Source organism: Aptenodytes forsteri, unplaced genomic scaffold (genome assembly GCF_000699145.1).
Source record: "Aptenodytes forsteri isolate BGI_AS27 unplaced genomic scaffold, ASM69914v1 Scaffold143, whole genome shotgun sequence".
Lineage (NCBI taxonomy): Eukaryota > Metazoa > Chordata > Aves > Sphenisciformes > Spheniscidae > Aptenodytes > Aptenodytes forsteri.
Window position 1 is genome coordinate 5,556,650 of NW_008794951.1, and position 21,526 is coordinate 5,578,175.

The 21,526-nt window shown below is 39.7% G+C and overlaps 1 protein-coding gene across 1 annotated transcript in view; it reads right to left on the bottom strand.

Annotated features, from left to right (window-relative positions):
• Positions 1-21,526, bottom strand: part of AFF2 (AF4/FMR2 family member 2) — a 251,957-nt gene that overhangs the window by 131,612 nt on the left and 98,819 nt on the right. The window contains exons 4-6 of the mRNA XM_019471047.1: positions 4,515-4,601; positions 1,715-1,751; positions 1,412-1,463 (exon numbers count right to left, since the gene is read on the bottom strand). Coding sequence (XP_019326592.1) covers positions 1,412-1,463; positions 1,715-1,751; positions 4,515-4,601 — 176 coding nt within the window. The remainder of the gene's footprint in view (positions 1-1,411; positions 1,464-1,714; positions 1,752-4,514; positions 4,602-21,526) is intronic.

Below are 21,526 nucleotides of genomic sequence, written 5' to 3' on the forward strand. Positions count from 1 at the left end.
TTAGATTTTCTGTAACATGAATGCATCCATTCTGCTACCAAGAACAGTGGGTATAGTTGGCTAGATTCTTTAAAAAAACCAAGCCATTACTGGGAATCAAATAGCAAAGAGCAAAAACTAGTTTGTTACTAAATTTCATAAATAAATGCTATTCATGCAAATTAATCTATTTATCATTAGCATTCCTATCCAATTCTCATTCAATCTGAAGAAAAAAACATTTCATTTTAAAATTGAATTAGTCATTTAACCATAATTTTGTAAAGCTTTACTCAATTAACTTTATCTGAATGAGTACTTCCATGACTTAAGTTTATGAGTAAAGAACTGGATCTTCAGAGCCTGGTGAGTACATCAATGGATTCGGCACCCCCATCTAGTCTAGTCCTGCATCTCATCTCTTACATGGTCACAGACAAATCACTGAACTCGAACAAGTCCTTTCCTGTACACAAACTTGCACTAAGAATCAATATATTTAAATTCATTTTTAAAACCTATGCAGGTATCTCCGCATTGATTTTTCTTCCCCTATAGGGATCTACTTAAAATTGTGCCCTTAGTAGATTAAGGGGAACCACCAGAATAATTTTGAAGTAATTTTAAATGAACATATTGTGTTTACACAAACGTCAGTTAAGCTAGTGCAGTTCTGCGTTCAGTAGTTGAACACTAAAAAAAATAGCAGCTCTGAACTGAAATCAGACCCACACGTTTTCATAAGTATAAAAACAACCACCTACTTTTCAAAGTTATTATTTTATTCCTGTTTGTAAATTACTTTGAGATCCTGAGGTAAAAGTAAAAAAACAGTTCAGTCTCAACTCACTGCTACGTTATTGCAGCTTTACACCAGAGAAGCACCAAAGAAAAATGGTTTAACACAATGGAGAATTAGCTCTTCCACAATTTTCAACTGTCATATTTATAGATCATCTGTGATTTTCAGCTGTTCAAAGTGCATGAAACTCAAGACCAGCTTTTCAACACCAGCTAGTAGAATCATTCCGTATGATGTGTTTTACTCTCTCTCACTGTATGAATGTTAAAATTCCTGCATCATCTGTTCATTGGGTTGCATTTTCTATTGTAAGAGGCTTAGTATCTGATGAGAGAAGCATAAAAGTGATTTAATTTTGGCAAGCTGTACAACTAAAATCAGCATTATTTCTGCTTAATAAACTCATCTTTCACACATACCTCTGTTAGCTAATGCTTAAAAAGAAGAAACAGTAATAAGCACTGAAAACATAAAACTGGTTTATGGCTAATTTTTAAGGACTACTGAGAACACCTGAACACCAGGACAAGATTATGAGCAGAGCTAAATTTTAGTTACCTTTGGAGAAATAAGCTCATTCTTTATGATAAATTTAAAATGAGATTTAAAGCTGGAAATAATAATACTTACGACTTTTGTGGCACTGACTTAGTTGCAACTTTCCCTGCTGGATCACTCCACTCTGCAAACAAAGGAAACACATTTTTAAATGTCAAAAGATTACTGTAGAATTAAAATGCACCCAAAGCTGTCAGCCCATCTAATTATACTTGGGTTTCACAACATGCCACAGTGCATAACATGTAATAAAAAATGGAACTGATCTGCTTTAGCACCATAGAAATTAATTTTTTAGCCTTTGTTTTAATGATGTTAAGCAGGAAAAAAAAATACCCAACCCTGACTGTTAGGACTAGGATGATAAAGACCTACTTTGTACATTGTATCCTGAGGTCAGGTGTTGGGAGTCCTACAAAGAAGAACACACAAAATGTCAGCATTAGTTAAATAAGACGAAGAAGGTAAGATACATCTTAGCTTGCTAGATTAAGGGCACTGGCATTACACAAACAGGGAAGGAGATGGCACAGGGAAGGGATCATGTGATTGTTAAGGCAGCACCAGTGACATTAGTTTAAAAAAACATTAACTGTGGAGACAGAGCACCACTGAGGGACCCTTTCACAGTTCAGACAACAGCTTGTCCTCAGCTGCTGTAAATCTACATACCCCCTTTATGGAGTCACTGCACAGATTTATACCCGCAGCGGTCCTAGCCTTTTCCAGGCTTGGCCATGGATGTGTGTATGAACCATCTACGATGTACAATTTAGACTGCAGCATGAATGCAACTATGCATTAAATTCAGCACCACTGCCTTTCTTTTTTTTATCTCACTGCTTGGAATGGCAGTAGCCTTTTATTGATAGTCACTGTTTTTATTTGGACTGTGACACACAGGATTTGATAAAGACACAGGAAGCAGATCTTCGCCTGATGGAAATTGGTCCAAATCCAATGAAATCAATGGAAGTACAACAACTTTAAACCAGGAAAGAATCTGGCTTGTAACACTGAGCATGCTAATGCCGGGATTCTTGTCGGCTCACAATAACTAAGCTGCTTCCTTATGTCACGGTGTTTTCTTCCTTAGTTTTTCTCTAGGCTTTATAGTCCACAGTGATTGTAATCAGCTTTCCTTCCAGAGTTTGATCATTTGAAATTAAGGTGTTATTTACAACCTCATCTTACAGCCAGGCAGTACTTTGCTGGAAGTATTAGTTCTGTAGGATGTTAAAGTCATTAAAGCCCTCACTGCACTTCCTCTTAGGGCATTATTAGTTCCTAATATTATACTGTGCTGTCAGTCAGTCCCTTGTGAAGTAAATCATGCCCTAAGAGTAAACATGGCACTTTAAATTTGAATGTCAAAGGGATAAATTGTTCTGATAAGTTCCGCCTTTTTTATCACACTTCTTAATGTACATTTCTCATGAGGATACTTTTTTTTTAATAGTTAAATTGAGAACTTCTAATAGCGCCCATCTCTGGTTTATATGGCTGCACAATCTAGCCACATTATGTCTAAGATCTATAATTTGGCTAGCTATAATTGATTTAATGTGATGTTCTGAAGAGACATTTCTGTTGTATTTTTTAAAGTAAAACTAGTAAACTTGGAAACATTTATGTGCTTGCCTGTTTCCTGAAATGCTAGCTCATGAAAAAAAAAAAAAAAAATCTAATTTATATTTTGTATTGAAGTGATATTCAAGAATTTTAGGGTCAACATTTAATGTGCCCAGAAATTAACTTTGATGTGGATCTTAAAAGTTCGAAGCAAACTTAATAGAAACAGAAAAGCAAAACAAAACTCTAGCTTCTCTGAACCTATGCTTATACTGCTGCCAATGGAGACAGCAGCAGTCTGCAGGACTTAGACCAATTTCTGTAGGGCCCATCAAAAACAGAGCACTAAATTAAGAGGTAGTATAAATTTAAAAAATACAGCTTCCAGTGGGCAAAAACCTCTACTCTCACTGTATTCACACAGGTCAGACTCCACTTTCACCTAAACGGGTTCAACTGACTTCAACACAATTTGCAATGAGGATTATACTTTTCTATAATTATGACTTCTGATGCTTAACGCTGCAGCAGTTAACTGCAGCGGCAATGGCAGTGCTAGAGCAGTAACAATCACATTCCATTAAAATAAGGCATTCTGGGCACTGGCTTTGTTTTTTTAAGGAGCCACAGATACTGCTAATTTCATATGATTTCCAATTAAGTATGGTGGCTGCATTTCAGACAGGGGAATATCTGCCAAACAGATAAAATCAGTAAGAGGAAAATCACATTCCAGCTTCTAAAACAGGATATAATTGCTTGAACCGTAATGTCAAGCAGTACCAGTTTTATAAGCTATTTTCCAAGGTCCTGCCTTTAGAAAGAAACTTTTATGTAGCTCCATGTCAGACTGGTGTAGATTTCCCACCCTGGGGAAGTTCTCCCCTTCCCCAAACATCATCAGCTCCCAGTTGTTCAGGTCCCAGCAGAAGATACCTCCAGCAATAACTGCGCTGGGTATGAGCTCGATCTCTAACAGTGCTACCAGAATCATAGCTAGAAGGCAACAACGGAATTTGGGCTAAAGGCATGTTCAAATCATACAACTTAATGATTCACTATGTGTCAGGTGAACTGCAGGTACTCTCCAGGCATACGCTTTTGACGTGGCAAGTGCTGAGTGCATACTTTTAACAAGGCCAATACTGAGGATCGCATCGCGCAACTTCACGTGCCCTTGGAGTGTGCACACAGACAGATGCTATAGCACTGTTCACATGCAGGAACATTTTAAGTCACCGTAATTTGACCATGCAGCTTAAACCTCATCATGCAATCAATCACTAAGTAGGAACAAATGACGATTTCAGCCACTGCGTTGCACGAATAATAATGGAAGAAAAACAAACAAATAAAATATATTGTACTTGATGTAGAAAGACTGTTATAACAACAGAGATAAAGTTCACTTTGCTTCTGCTGTAACTTCTGCAGCTTTAAATAAGCAGTCCTACTAGTAACAACAGTCTGATTGGGAATTTCCAACTAAAAATAGTCTTAGAAATTTTTGAAAATGGAACCAATTACAAAAATAAACTCTCCAGCAAAGAACACTCAACAGAACAGAATGTTAACCAGGTCACTGGTAATAGCCTACTTCTACCTTGCTTGGGATAGAAAACTTGGTCTGCTCAGCCTTGCCAGGAGTGTGAATAGCAGTCAGAGGAGGAGGCCAGGAATGGGTCATCTCCTAGGGAAGAAAAAAAACATGTTTTTGAAAACAAATTCATGTACATAAAGAAGAAAGAAAGGAAAAAATGATCACGTATTCTCCACTGAGCCTGGAGATGCAATTGCTTAAGGAAGCATCACCACCCATCCTCATGTAGTAGATGAACACCTTAACTACCCAACAGGCAGCCCTTCCTGGGAACAAGGGTGAAGACAGGTTTTACTCTTGAAAATTCTGACCATCTGTGCCTTCATCAGGTGGCAGCTGACGCCACCTCCGTGGTCAGCCTGTCAAGCTGTATGAATGAAGCCGTATCATAGGTTTAGAACAGGGTTTTACATGCGAAGCCCAAGCAGGAAGGGGATCCCTCCTGTATTGCACTGGATGCAACCCTATAGAGGATTGCATGGTGGCAAAATGGAACCCTATTCAAGATTGCATAGTGGCAAAATAAACCATAGGCTGGTCTAGAAAAAGCTGGGGTGGGCTTGCAGCATGAATGCCTGGGGTAGAAGAGTGCTCTGATGCACTGGCCGTAGGCACTTACTGTGGTATGCAATGTCACAGCATCTATCGATGTCACAGAGCACTATCGATTCCATTTTAAAATGAGGGGCTGAGAGATTAGGTGATTTGCACAGGGTTACACAGAAAGCCAGTACTTCACTAGGAAATCCAAGTCTCTGGTGAAGACCTGCCTACCAGACCATCCAAGCAACATGTCCCATTTTCTGTATCAGTGTGTTAATTCACCATTTGTACACGCATGTTCCAACTATCTTCAAAGAAATCACCTGGGTGCCCATGGCTATGAAATACATGCAGAAGGAACAGTGCACACCCTGCTTTTTCATACTAAGGCCTAGAACCACCGCCCACCGAGCTCAGTGGGAGCAGACTGGGGCTTATGTTCAGAGGAGGGGAAAAATCAGCAAAATAGAGAAACTGCAAAAGTGTTGTTTTAGGCAGAGCTTGTAAATGCCCTTCTAATGAGTGTGTTTTATGGTAGATGCTGCTCCATTCTCTCTTATCTTTGTTTTTAATTTAATAAATATTCAGAGAGGCAGTAATACTTGTCTCTGGCAATCTGTTATATGTTTGTCTTGGTTGTTTTTCTTTGCCTACAAAGCTCAGAAAGGATTCTTTCTTGAGACGAGCGAGACAAAGAGCAAAAGAAGGTCTGATCTAGGAAATTTTGCATGCAATGGCCATAATCCTGACTGCAGTAAACTAAACTTCCCAGCTGCTATTTCACACTGGTCAAGCCCAGGACCAGTCACAACAAAGCTTATGAACACACAAGTTTCTGTAGGTAACACGACAACCACTGCAAACGCACCACAAATAAAAATATAACATAATACAATTAATTATAGAAAATGTAACTTGTCAAAAGGGCAGTGTGGTGGGTGCATTTGGGCTAAAGACATGGCCTGGGTGGCTACAGCTGGATGCTAATGTATAATTCACTGAAGATACAGCCAGCAAGTTTCAGGTCTCCAGTTGTCCCTCACAAATCATGTGTCATACAGGAGGTTAGGAGAGAGAAAGGAAGACTATGCACCATGGTCTTCAGTCAATGGGACGGGCAGACATGTAAACTTTCCCCAAGCTCCTGTTAGGCACTGGTATTTTATTGAAGCCCATCAAACAATTTCCACCCCTAGCAATGCTGCTACTGCAGCAAGGTCTGGCTGAGCCCCGCAAGGGGCAGAGCCCAGGAATGACCACTATGGAGAGCAGCCCTCACCTGGTCCTGGCCGAGGCAGGAGGGCAGGGCTGGTCCGGCAGTTCGGCCCCACTGGGCTCTGCCGCTCTGCTTTCACCAGCGCAGCGCACCATGGACACTTGCTTGCGGCTTATCTAAAGGGCCACATAACTACAGACAGTGCAGCCTGGGGCCAAGCTTTGCCAGTTCCTTGTGCAGATGACCCAGGGACAGGGGAGGGTGCAGATGTTTCTGCACTCCTGAAAGAGCTTTTGGGTTTCTGCCTGTGGAGCTCAGGGCCTGTTTTCGTTGCCCAAAGCCCAAATGGTGGCAATGAGGAGGAAAGAGTCAGCTCCTGGTGGGTGAGGCTGCGGCAGCTCAGTGCAATGATGAGAAGTACACTACTGTACTGCAGGTTGTTTGACCTCTGCACAGAGGAAGGCAGAAAAAGACTTAAGCATCCGGTGAACTTTTCTGTGAGATACTATAATCCAAATCCTGCATGCCTCTGCCAAATCCTATGCCATAGAGGTTGCTTTGTGGCAAATCTCTTCATAGCAAAATGATGAAACAGAGACTGTATCACATAATTAAAAGAAGAACAGGCAGTCTGATTGAAGGCAGAAACGAAGCATATTCTAGAACTGCAATTATAGGCTTGACCTCAGTCTCTTCCTGCCCACGCATAAATGGCTGGACAGAGCCTAGGAATCATGGGAAGGTGATGCCAGCAAATATTTCAGAATATTCACTGTCAAAATGCATCTAGTGTCCACTGCGTACCAACTCGGCAGGCCGAAGTGTAAGCAAATCTAGTCATCTCCCTGTTAGGGGACACGTGAACACAGAACAGTGGGAAAAGGAAAAATGAGTCTGCTATTATTTGAGGAAATTCAGTTACAAGGTAAGAAATCCTGACTCCACTCAGGTCAGAGGCAAAAGTCAACTTCAGTGAGGTTAGGACTATCCAATCTATGTGTTTACAGAGTGACCTTGTGAGCATTAAAGTCTATTGCAAAGGTACAAGCTAGCTACATTGAAGTATTTCACTTAAATTATCACTGTAATAAAAATTATTGGATAGAAAATTCCAGATAGGATCACACATGCAAAACAACACAAGTATTTAAAGCTCAGCATATAAACAGACACTGTGTGTGGAAGTGGTGAGGAAGTATACAGTTACTTGAAGAAACATACCTACATCTACCTACAGACAGGTGCCACAGCACTGTTGACCAAAGAACCCTGAATGATCGTAGAGAAAGTTTTGAATTTACTCATCTGAAAAATGGCACTTCAAAATGTATGGGCAGCAACCCCACACCACCCAGCACACAGCTGAATCTTATACTCACGCAGAGCACTACTGAGCTACAGAATGACATAAAAAAATGGCACTGCACTGTTTTCCGTGAAGGGTCAAAACCCCAACCCCACATCCTGCAGAGATGTGACCGTCTGCTTAACTCTCTCTTACTCTGTTCCTTAAGCGCACGCACGTTACTTTGGAGAATCAGAAGAAAGGATGTCATTTGTTTAATCATCTACATGACTTCACCATTCTTTGCTCTGCCCCAATTTCTTTTGGAGGTCCTTCATCTTTAAGTGCTCGCTATGCTCTATTTTGTTTAACTTGTGAAATCTGATATATCTACCTTCTAATATGTTATGACTATAAAGAACCACACAGACAGTGTGTGTGTTGTGTATGTATCCATTAAGATGCATATATAAACATCTTGGTTTGTAAATACCTGAGAAAGTAGGCAGGGAATTGCATTCTTTTTTTTTTTTTTCCAGGAAAAGTTAAAAAACTTTAATCAATCCAAATTTGGAAGTATTTAGAAATTCCTGGAAGTAACAATAATAAAACCGAGCATATGAAATGCTTTAAAGAGGAATTTAATGGAAACAAAGTAATCCCACAAAATTGAGTTAGGATTTATTTTCACATGGTTTGGACTTAAAATAATTCCAAAATCATGTTAACTGTTGGGGTGGGTAGATGACTGCTATGGAAGCATGCATTTTTTTATAGACCTGGAGATTAAATGAGAAAGTAAACCTGCACAGTTTGTTGGCTTAAAAGTCACTGTGGTCCTCTGATGTAGTAACTTCAAGCATCCTCCTTTCTGAAAATTATTTAAACATTGTTTTAATTGACTCCATGTGCTTTATTTATTAGAGCTAGGCACGCTCATCTCTTCAGCTAAGTCTGCTTTTTTCAGCTATAAAAGCCCTCAGGTAAGTAACTAAGAAGGACACATACAGACACGATCTAATGAATCACCAAAAATACAAATACTCCAAGCAAACTTCTTAAGGGCTTCAGAGATACAAGGCCAAATCACGATTTAAATGGAAGGAGAGGACTGGGGAAGGATTTAAACTTGCAAGTTTCTAAGGAAAAGGTCAGAGCGAGAGAATTGAATACAGGGGATATGGGGCAGATGGTAAATAGCTTTACAAAACCAGTTGCTAAAATTAATAGCCGCCTTCAAGATTTATTTCCTTTCTCTGTATTTCATTTTTCCATCATTTCCTTCTTGTTCAAAAGAAAGTGTGCAGTGTTTTTAAATACAGATAAAAGCAGTGAGCCAGGCTCTAAGAGGTCATTATGGAAAAAAGCAGCTAGACTGCGTACTCTGCGTTCCTACTGAGGCAGCTTCCCCCTTCCTACAGTGCACTCTAAACTGCTTAGCCTGATCTAATTTGAAGTCTCCCAAGATATAGGGCTCATGCTACTTCCCTTGGGAGAATTGAGGGGAGACATGAGAACAGTCTTCAATTACAGAAAGAGCTGTTGCTAAAAGGAGAGAATAATCTGTTCTCCAGTTTTATGGTGGATATGAACTTAAACTGCAGCCAGAAAGATTCCAGTTAGACATAAGAAAAAGCTCTCTAAAGGTAAGGACCGTGCAGCACTGAAACAGATTGCTCAGAGCGCTACACAGACTCCATCTTTGGAGGAACACACTTAAGAACATATTAACACACATCAGTCAGGAATGGCTTAGGCAGAATTGATTCCTGCATTGGGACAGGGACGTGTAGTAGATGATGAGATTTCTAAGACCCTTCCCAGCCCTTTTTCTTGTTCTGTAGTTTGATAGATCTCTGTTGGCCAAACACTATCCTTACTGCCTCTCTTGTGGATAGCAGATCCACAAAAAGGCAGAGGAAGACAGCAACAATCCCGGTCTTTTTCTTCCGTGGCATTATAGTCCACAAAGGCAGTTTCAGGACCGACACTTTGCCCACATCATTACAGGGCAGCCAGAGGAGCAGGAGGAGGAGCAGCCCTGCACACATTGCTAGCAATAAATGCAATCTGAGGCCACTGCTGCTAAAGAGACCTTATCGGTGGGTATTCTCTCTGTCAACTGCCCCTCTCAGTACTTTTAACTCTTAGCTAAATCTGTTGCTTTAAAATTTCTCCAATCTTTGGTTACACAGTATGTTAAAATTACATTCAGAAAAAATTAATATGTGATGAATAGATGTTCTAAGGTTATTACAAACTTGATGTTACAGCTGGTGCTAAGCAACCTACTGCCTTGATGGAATAAAGATAACCAAGTGATTTACCATTTATTAAAGACTCCATTAATGATTTATTAATGTTTTATTAACTATTTATCAATGCAACCTTAATAAAAAGCATGTCGTGTTTCACAGTATCTTTCTGGTTTCTGCATTTATACAAACCTGATCAAACTCTCTCTGCTAGGAAGCCAGTAATGCATGAGGGGGCAGCCACATTTTATGTGTGTGATGCATACTGAATTAAAAACCGTCTCAACCCATTTCAGCTTTGGGGAAAAGGCTAAGGAAAGAATTAATATATAGATATGTATTTATACATGTACAAGCAAATGACACTAAAGCCTAAACGAACACAAAGGCAATAAACCTACAGGTTGTTTTTCATTCATATTCCTTATGAAGGAATGGAAAATTTGCATGAGCCGTTTGGAATATCCTGACCAGTAATCTAGCTTGCTTTATACTGGGCCAAAGGCTTCCTGAGGAAGGGATTTTGATACATCGTCAGTATTGACAGGGACATGATAGATAAATCCATGGATAAGCATTTGATTATCATGTTTCAGCACTTAAAAAAAATTCTCAGCATCAAAGGGATACCACATCTTTTTTCCTGTAAGGGTAGGGGGAGGGGGGGGAAGACTTCAGTGATGGCCTGATGGCCTCTATGAGAAAGCCAGTTTTCCTGGTATGAATGTTAAGGCAGGAAACTTTTTACTCATGCAAGTGTTTTAGCAAATTTATTGCCAGTGGCTACTGCCCAGTACATATTTTTGGAGGAACAATGTGGCGGCATCTGCAATGATGCCTTTGTCATACTAGAATTTATCTTGCTACTGTACCAAAAACTACTAGAAATCCATTTGGAAACACAGCGCATACATGCATGATTTTATTAGTGAAAAGCTAGAGTTTATTCTACAAAAAGCAACGATTTCCCTGACCATAATCTAAAAACACAGTGTTCACCTTGTGGGCTTTATCAATGACAACAAATAAGTTCCCTTTCCCAACTGGGGAATGGGATGCATTCCACATCCTCGCATGGTAAATTAATATTCCTTTCCATATTAACAAGAAGGGGAAGGACAGACAAAAATGATATTCAGTGAAAATGAATATAGAAATTGCTTTAGAAGCCAACAGGAGTTGACTATAAACTTCACAACATATGTTTTCCTTTCCTACTTTAACATTTGGAAATCCACAAAGTAAGTGATAGCAATATGGACATTTTCTTGTTCTGTTGAGCTTCTCAATACTCTCTGACTCCTTTATACCTTACACTTTTCAACATATTTTCCTCATACTGTAGCTTCTATAACTAATAACACTCATATTCTTTGCTTAAAGCATTTAGAAGACAATTAAAAAATAGCAAATCGTGATTGATGTACTTATTGCTCTAACCAATCTTGTGTATGTGAAGAAAAACAGTGCTCTGTTACAGTGAGAAGGTATCTCAGCTCAAGAGGCTGTTTTAGGGGGAGAGTAATGAAGCTACACCACATGAACCCACCACTGGATTTCCAATTTAACAAGTCCGACACAATCCTAAAAGTAACCACAGCCTATAAAATAGCGTGTCTACGCTGTCAAATGATTTAGCTCCCTGCTGGGTACTGGGCCCCAAATGGTCCACGCTGTGCATATACTAGTTCATTCCCAAGGCTCCTCTGTGAAACAGATTGGATACTTCTCTCCAAGGTGAATCAGGATCATTTTCTTCAGGGCCCACCTCAGGAAGATTATATGGTCAAAAGCTGTCCTGAATGTGGCTCACACTGCCCAGGACAGTCCTTCAATTCAATCCCAAGCAGGTTTTGTGCCCTCAAGTACCTTCTCACACGTTCTTGGCATTTTCAGGAACATGCAACACAACCCCCTAAGGGTCCTACTATAAAAACATCATTATGGTGAACTGCAACAAAACAAGAGGTCTGCAGCAGCTGTATCCCTAGTCTTGTCAGGCTCAGGTTATCTGTAATGAGTAAAGTGCAGGAAGGACATGGGGGGTTCACAGAACATAATCGGCAAAGCAGACTCACACAGTGTAAAAAATGAAACAGGACCTTACAGGAAGCGCATGGGAGAGCTTTCTTGACAAGTTTTATATGATGAGACAGAATTAAGAGTTCTGTGGAAAAGGGAGGCCTGAGAAATCATGAAGTCAAAAGTAGATGCATCCTGCATGTATGACTGCCTCTCTGACCCACACTGTCTTTGTCTTAGACCATTCCCCAAGCTTTCTAGTGAAAGTCCAAGAGATAAGCAGGAGCCAGTGCTGTCTTTGTGACAAGCCATGAGCCTTCAGAGAGTCCAAAGACAGGCATGTACTGACCAGAAATAATGACACTGAGGTAACTGCACTTCCTATCTAAGAGAGGCAGGAGGCATCTTCTTTACTTGCAGAATACGTGGGGTTTGTTAAGGATAGGCCATAATGGCTGCATGCAAGGAGAGGATGATCAAAGCTTTGAAGTTTTGCCAAGCACGTGAGATGCTGGGCCATGTGAGGTATTCGTATTTCCATATAACTGTTCTTCTGGACAGACCTACTGATGGGTCAGGAACATGGAACTGCCAGAATGGGTCCCACTCATCTGGGATGCTGGCGGACAGTGGTCGGTGCTGCCTCTTTCACAGAGCCCTTCAAGAACACCAGAGCAATCATGAGGGTAAAATCCTGATCCTCCATACTTACTAGTTCTCAACTGTACTGAGATCCTGTCGGTTTAATACTGCATCCCGAACCAGATATTAGTTAACACCAGCTAACACTGGTTTTAGAGTCCTAAAAGTTAATGATACGCCTGTAAATATTCAGGTACTTGCAGTCACGTGTACTAAACCCACTTCCAGAAAGCTAGGCATCCTTCATCTGTCACTCTCGGTAACTAAACTAATGATTTTGTTGCCCAATACACAGTACCAGAGTCTTGCTGTGGACAGTATGGCCAATGCAATACCTCCTGTTCTTGGCAGCTTCTCATCCCCACTGAGATGCACAGCCATATCCCATTGATTTTATTTATTCAAAATGATACTTGTTGGTAACCATCTCCAGGGATGGCACATCTAATTTTCATGAGGGCCCCAACAGATAGGAAGTATGCATTGAACTGTTAAATACAACATAACATCCTGGCAGTACAACAATATAATATAAACAAAGGCACAATAAGTAATAAAAAGCTAATTCTTTCAAAAGTTACTAATACCAACATGTAATTTCATCTCTGCAATTTAAAAAACATTGGCAACATTTCTCCAAGTAAATAAGCAACTGTGTTTTGAAACTATTCACTGCTGGCACTTGTTTAAGGGAATCTGGTAATTTGTTCCATCCATCCTGAGCTTCACAAGCAAAAAAGCATGTCTTGAATCGCCTGTTTTCTTCTCTGAAACTTAGGGTTCACACCAAGAGGAGAGCAGAACGATAATTTACAGTTACAAAACAAGACTACATCTACCCTGAGGCACTCCACTGTGCACATTTATACAATACATTACACCATCTCCTTTACATTGCCAGATGTAATCAATTCATGTTTTTTTTCATACAAAATACAACAGTGAATTATGTAGTCACATGACAAGACCTTATCCATGTAATTTATTACAAAATGCATTTAATTTCTATAGCCGCTTATGCCAATGTTGTGAAAAAATAAAATCTCCAAATTCAACATCAGGCAAAATTAAATTACTGAACTACAAAACTTCTCGTTCTGTAAGCTTAGCACAGAAACTGTTTAAGTTTTACATTGTGCACTAAGTTTTAGACCCATGTAACCAGCTTATAACCCACATCCTAACAATATGATGAAACTGAGTCTAAAAATCATCAGGAATTTGAAAGCATCAACTTGTGCCAGAAGACACCAGCTTTAGTCTTAAAACAGGAGCATCAATTATCTGAAATAGCATATAGGGGGAAATTAAGAAACCAGGTTAGGCAACTTATTTGAGTTCAAAGCTGAATTCTTTTGCGTACGCCATGATTTGCTTTCATTAAAATTGGACTCCAAGTTATTACTCATCAAATACAAAGAAATGAAGCTACCACACACTGCTGTACAATACACATTGAAATCTTTTATAAAAGCTGTTTTTTTGCCTTCAAAACCAAGAGTCTGCCAGATCTCTCTTATTCTGCTTACCACACAAGCAGTATTGCAGCATGGGTTTTCCTGAGTGGGTGTGCCAGGGTGGCATTTCTTTTTGATGTTGAGTGTTTCCCTCTTACATGGTCTCATCAACACCTCAACTGTAATGCCATTGAAACAGTGGTCTGAGGCTTAAGCGAAGACAGTGAACACCTAGAAAAGCTCAAACCTGCCCTTACAGAAGCTGTCATTTTTCACCATTTCCTTTTCTTCATCTATGTGATGCCCTCCCTACCGTGCATCCCAGTTTAAAACTTGCTTCTCCCTTAGTGTATGAAGAATGGACTCTCCCCTATGGAGTATGATTATCTTCCCAGTCCCTACATCAGAGACTCTGAATGCTTTGAGGGCAAAGACTGCCTCATTTTTTGTCTTAGGCAATGCCTAGGGCAGCAGTGGAACTTCTGAATATTGGCTGGAAATTGGGAACAGTGAATATTGGCTAGAAAATCCTGGGCCAACAACATAGCCAGCTTGATCAGCATTCAGCAAGCCCTGGATGGACAGAAAACTTCAAACTGAAGCCTGATCATTGGATCCTCTAATTTGGCACTCTGTTTTTTTGTAAGGTTAAAAGTTTAGCATGTTTGCCAAAAAATACACTATGGGTTCTGTCCTGTAACACAGAGGTAGAGTCCTTGCCACCTCTCATGCTCAACCCTTTAATTCTCTTCTCTTATAGAAAGACCTAAGCAGCCACCTGAAACCCTATCATGCGACCTGGCATTTATTACAGTAATTTTAGCCTTTGGAAAAGAACAAACATTTCAGTCTGGATTTCCTTTTCCTCACTTGTGCCTTGAAGCAGGTCTGTTCCTGCATCTGTGTGTCCTGTAAATCATGCCAACACTCCCCTTTGATCCACTCCTGCTAAGCTAACAGGTGTAGAAAAAATGGATGTATGTTATAGAAGATGTTTTGATACAACATATACTTTCTTGGCATGTCAGCCTTACCCAAATAAGCCAGCTTAAAGAGTAAAGAAAACCGAAGCCAAAACATGCTGAGGTCTTTTTTGATCTCCCTTAAGGTATGGAGGCTTCAGCGTATTTCTGGTAGACAGATTCCCACTGTCACATGCATTTGATTCCTCATTTCCCAGCTCATTCTTTCTTACAAAGCTAATAAGTTTGAGGTTGGAAACATTAAATACTCAGAACTGCCACTAAGACGTATGACAGCTGAGGATGCTTGGTCCCACACAGAGCGGTCCTAACATCTGAAATCAGCATGTTCAGACTATACAACAGTTTAGTATATCCTCCTCCCATGCCTGCATTTTTTAAAACCTTCTGACAACAAACTACATTGAAACAAACTAACTCCTAACAACAGGGCTGAAAAAGGGCAAAGTCCATAACCTTCCTGTCTCCAAACACTACACTACTTTTTTTCCCACAGGAAAACCAGTGAATAGGACACAAAGGCCACAGCACTAAAATGCAGTGAGTTTGGTGCTCCAGCATTTAAAAATTATGTATCTACATTACTAGACAATGACATGTATTGTCTTTGTTGCTTCTAGATGGCCAAAAAGGAATAGCAAACTGTTCATTAGTAATAGTTTATCAGGGGTCATATGAGCAATCCGGAACAAACCTGGAGCAAGCCCAAGAAAAGACCACCCAGCGGTTACTAGTTAGCTCTAAGCAGTTAGCGCTATTTGCAACTCCAGCTGGTGTCAAACACTGACAGTTACCAGTTATACAAAGACAAACTGGAATAAACCTGCCAAAGAATACTTTTTTTTTTTTTAAAGTACAAAGTGCAATGTATTATCATGTTCAAGCAATTACCAAAAGGAGTTGTTGATCTCACTTTGCTGGAGAGATACAAAGGCTAGATGCAGTAACACGGCATTCTATTTGAAAGGTAACTTGTGTTATAAGTGAAAGACACTATAAAATGACAATGCTGCTGCAAAGGAGACAGAATGATACATTTAGTCAAATTCCCAGCCTAAGCCTTTTCAAAGAGCACAAGCAGTTAGTGTAACATTCCTTAGGGTTCCTGTATCCTTTCAAACATGATAGCTTCCTTGTAGTTTACACTTATCATATTAAGAAAAATGGTAATGAGGAGATCATGACAACTTCTTTTAAAAGCAACAATGACTCAATTGCCAAGGAAAAAAGCAGTGATAACTATTTTCATGGAAAGAAGCCTCCAGTGAACGCCTCACTGCTGAAGCTGTGTTCTTTGTTTTTGTCTGAACTTGGAAATGACAAGGGGCTGCTCTTCAAAAAAATCTGAGCGCCAGTTTTCATTTGATTGGTACAACACTCCTTTTCAGATAAACTGGCAGCTCAGACCTCTTATTGAAAAGATTAGGGACTCAAGAGGTTAGAAATGATAAAATACTGGAATAAGTGGGAAGGGATTAATTGGCTTGATCTAAAAAAAATAAAAAAATCACTACTGGGAATGTTCTCCTACAAACCAAACACCAAATTCTTTTTCTGAAGCTCAGAAGAATATTTTTAAAGGTTACTGTACCTTGGGGTACACAAACAACATATTCTTTAGCAGGATATACTCGTGGCAAAGAAATTAATGGACTACAAAGCCCAAAGGGGCTTTTAACGCTCAGTGCTTGTGCAATAAATTCCATCAGAAGATCTCAAAGCATTCCTCACAAGAGATCAGTACCTGCCATTTTCCAGCTTGGCTCCAGAGGTGAAATTTGGTCCATGCCTTGAATCACCCACTCAACCAGCAGCAAATGCAATGAACACTACCCTGCCCTTTTTCTTTTTTTCCATTAGCAACCCACGCAAGCCTCCTAAGTCCATGTGTGTCCATGTTGTTCCTGTTTCACCCTGTGAAGTACTAGCAGGCATTATTTCCAACTCCCCCCCCCAAATATTTGCTTAGATGTTGCACAGAAATTTTGCAATAGAGGAAATATTTAAAGAAGAGCTGTAAACTGTTGAGAACAGGGTTTCTAGTGACACCCACACCAGAGCCCTCACAGGCAATACAGTAACACTTGCAGCAGGTAGAATAAACAGTGCATGCAGAATGTTGAACAAACATAAATCTGGGCACTTAAGTCTGAACTTCAGATTCATGTTTGTAGTCAGTTTTTATCTCTTGCCTCTGAACAATGATCAACAAACACCTCAACGCCTTGAACTAATAAAACCATCTTCCTTTCTAATGCTACAGCCTGACATTTTCTTCAGCTGATTTCTGCAAGGCTGGGTGCCTGTATGACTGTCTTTAAATCAAAAATTCCTTGGCAAAAAAAAAAAAAAAAAAAAAAAGCAAAGCATTCTGGTCAGATTTTCTAGCTATCCAAAGAAATTGTTACACAGCTGACATAAATCAATGTGGCAGGTTCTACAGGCTAATTAAACAAATCTGACAATTTTACTGTGACAATTTGAAAACGCTCAAAAGTGCCTCCCATCCACAGTGTGCATTCTTCTCAAATGTGTATTAAAACCCATGTACTGTATTAAGAAATTGAAAGGAACTTACATATTCAATAAAAAACACAATTATAAGCAAAATTTGAAATACATGGCTAAAATAGATTGGAAGTACGTAAGGTTTCTCAGAACATTAAATTCAATGACACGCTTTCTTTAAAGAAATGTTAGAAATTCTCTATAGAAATGGATAAGCCACAGTATGTAGTACAATTTTAAATATCTGATTGAGCCTTGCTTTTTGCACAAGTATAACACCAATAATTCCAGCTGAGGACCTCAATGCATTTTGCTAGCAACTAATTTAACTACGCAGCACAATGGCAGTGTGGGTGAGGTTCTATTTCCCCATTTCATAGAAGGGACACTGTGGAGCGAAGGGGCATCTCAAGGTTATACAGGAAGATTAAAGGTAGGATGTTTTATCTGAGTCTATGTACTCAAACATTTATTGAGAGGATGTTCAAAGAGATGGGAAGAAGGACCATATCAGTCTTTTACTGGCAGGTGTGAAGTGGTGTATTCTGAAGACTTTGACAGCTGAAACAATCTCCGCAGGTAAGAAGGGAGACACCTTCAGAAAGAGCTCCACTAACCATGCTGCATGACAGTCTTAAAGCCTACAGGTCAATGGCAAGTAGCACAGACATAAATTGCTCCCTCCAAAAAGGCAGCTTCCAGAACTATTCTCCCTACAGAATGTGGAATAACTTGAACTTAAGACAGATGATGACTGCAAGACTGCTTTCCCATGTTAAGCTGCTTCCACAAACCCCATGGAGGCTGGCAAGGCTGATAGCGTTTCACCATATGACTCCTCCAAAGGAAAAGTCCACCTGCTCATCCAGGGGATCTCTCAGGAAGAAATACTTCTTGGCCCGTAACTCAGTTGGTGTCTGTACTCTTGCCTTAAGAAGAAGAAGTTAGGAGTGACTTGGGTTAAATTTAGACTGCAGTACATGAAGAAAATGGCAACAAATATTCCTGGTATCTGCTGTAACAGAACACTTCCACCCATTTCCTCCGTGAGCAACAAGGAGATTCAAAGTTCTAACTTCAGGTTTACTGCAGGTGTCATCTCTGTCCTGTTTTCTTTACTTTCCTTCTAAGAGCACAAGTACAGTGAAGCAGCAAAGGTTGCAACATGATGGGTATAGTTAAAGCAGTGAAACTGAGCATTCCTCAAGTATCTGGCCCCTTTTTGGTCCTTTTTTTTTTTTTTTTCATTTCTCTAGTTCTTTCCTTACATACATTTTTTTTAACCATCAACCAATTTTTTTAGGTTGATTTTCATGGCCAGCTGAAACTTCAGAGGAGAATTTCAAAGAGGAGAGCTCTTGAAACTCTTTCTGAAGATTCATTTAGTTACATCTTCCAGCCCTGTCTTCCCTCGGACACTGCAAGTCTGCCTAGCCTTTTCCTAGCTCTGCTTCTATTGACTAACCACATATGGCCAACTTATCCTTCATGGGCCACACCAGCTTCTTCAGCAGTGCTGAAGAACTGACTTATGGGGAGGCTTCCTACCAGGACTTAAAACCTGCAACACTTGCCCTCAAGGCTGCAAAAATGGAGCCCTTCCCTTTTGCGAGATAAAGAGCCACAGAAGATGCTACAGACTTTGTCATTTCAAACCAGAATTCTTTCTAAAGCATGCATTCATTTCAGAAAGCCTAACTCAATTTTAATATGTTTTCAATGTCTTCATTCTGTGCCTAAAGCAATTTGTTATGTAGAGTACACATTATTAATCTACTTAAATGAAAGGTAACATTGCTAGCAGTTTAAACACTCAATGCCCATATTTAACCATGTTTCATTCTGACAGGACAAGACGAAATAACAGAAATGATTAATCTGAGACCAGAGGAATTTTCTACTACCCATATTTCAAAATAGAACTAGATTTTTTTGTTTAATACTTTGGTGGTAAGCTGTGTAAGTGGAGTATAGGCGCTTCAGATGGCTTTTCTGCTGTTGTTACCAGTCATTTTGGAATCGGCAGCAGTACTCCAGGACAGGCACACAACAGGCTCTGAAGTTTCTAATCATGCGTTTGTACAACATAAATTCATACAGCCCACGAGGTCCTTAAGGGAGGATACCTGGTACAGCTAAAGCCAAACACTATAACAGTGTAGAAGTGTTTAAAATTTTCCATCGAGTTCAGCACTTGGGGCCTTTTTTGTTCATGGGAGCATACAAAAGGTCAAAGTTGATCTGACATCCCAGATTCCTTGGGTCTGTTTTCTCTCGCACTTTCACTCAAAGATAAGAGAGTTACTTTTTATTTACAATGATGAAAAGGGATGGGAAGTCAGGTCCCATGGGTCTGCAAATCTGGAGTAGGAATCTTAGTTTTATGATACTGTCCACTCAACTACAAGTCCCCATCAACTCGTTTTCCCACATTTTTTGTTTCAGTCCTAGTTATTTCTGGAAATACAAAACTTAGACGTATTTGACAAAGTAGTATATGAAGTGACCAAAACTTTTAAGTGCTGCAGAGGGTGCACCTGATCTTCCACAGAAGTTGCAAAGCTTACTATCTTTTCCTCCAAGACAATGACTTTGCTTGAATTACTTTCTTGTTTGGACTGGCTTTTAAAAAAATATTTTTTAAAAAATATTTTGTATATTCTCCTAAAATACCATTATTTTTATCATAACAGAATACTGAATCAGAGTGAGGATGCCGAGCATGTAACATGTTGCAATACATAGTGGATCTTTTCTGAGGTGACTGTCAATGAGGAAGAGAAATGAAAAGTGGTTGTTTTGGTGCAAAAGAGATGCTGAAGAGCTTGGAAAACAGATAAGAATTAACACTTTTTCATTTAGTCATTCATTCCTCATGAGAGTATCATAACAGAATACTGAATCAGAGTGAGGATGCCGAGCATGTAACATGTTGCAATACATAGTGGATCTTTTCTGAGGTGACTGTCAATGAGGAAGAGAAATGAAAAGTGGTTGTTTTGGTGCAAAAGAGATGCTGAAGAGCTTGGAAAACAGATAAGAATTAACACTTTTTCATTTAGTCATTCATTCCTCATGAGAGTGCTTTCATTCTTTTCAGGAGCAGTAATACGTGTCCAAACTCTTCTGATGTCAGCTCACGTTACAGTAATCTTAGTAGCAATGGTAAATCTGGCAACGATAGCAGAATTATATAATACTACTGAAATCAGCCATATTTCAATTTGGTAGTACAAAAATATATGTTAAAATATTATGGTTAAGGAGATAAGAAAACAGAATTGAATAGTGAGTTTGAAATAGGTGCACTGCAATCTCTTTCTCTTTTCCTGAATACATTTTGTAATCTTTTTTTATTGTTACAGTGTAGACAGGCTGCAATAGACCCACATAATGATCAGATTTTACATGTCAAAGTTCTTTGCTAAATAATTTCTTTAATACTGCTATGAAAATAAAACCTTTATTTGATAAATGTCCCTGCAGGCTGGAATCAGACCTTGCTTGTCTGTCCTGACAAAGGTCTAATCTTTTGCTGCCTTACATCTTGAAGAGGCATTTATCCCTGTAACAGGCAGGTGCAAAACACCACCTTTTGAATACAGGAGACACTGCACACCCACATGCATTTGTCAGATCAGACAGTCAACCTTTTCTCCCCGTCACCTCCCCAACAGCATGAAGTCTGCTTTGCGTTGGTCTGGCAGCACAAAGCAGATTTATAGTATATATCTACATCACAAGTGAACTCCTCTCATACCTAACCTGTGCCATGCCAGCAGTGCAGCGGTGGCCCACAAAACCAACCGCATAAGCTAAGTAGTTGGGCATTGACTCATGCCAACTTCCTACTCAGCTAGCCTGAGTTTTCTACATTATGTCTTAGAGGTCTTTTCCAACCTCAATGATTCTATGATTCTGTGTACCTTCCAGTTAATATAGACAGCTTTGGAATAATGCTCCTGAGGTGCCTTTCTCACAGGTGGCACCATAATATTGTCACTGTAAAGGTGCATGGCCAAAAACTCAAATAATCTTGTTCTGCTGCGTTCAGGTGCAACTCACAGTGGCCAAGGCGAGCCTCCGTGTTAAGGGTCTGCTCTA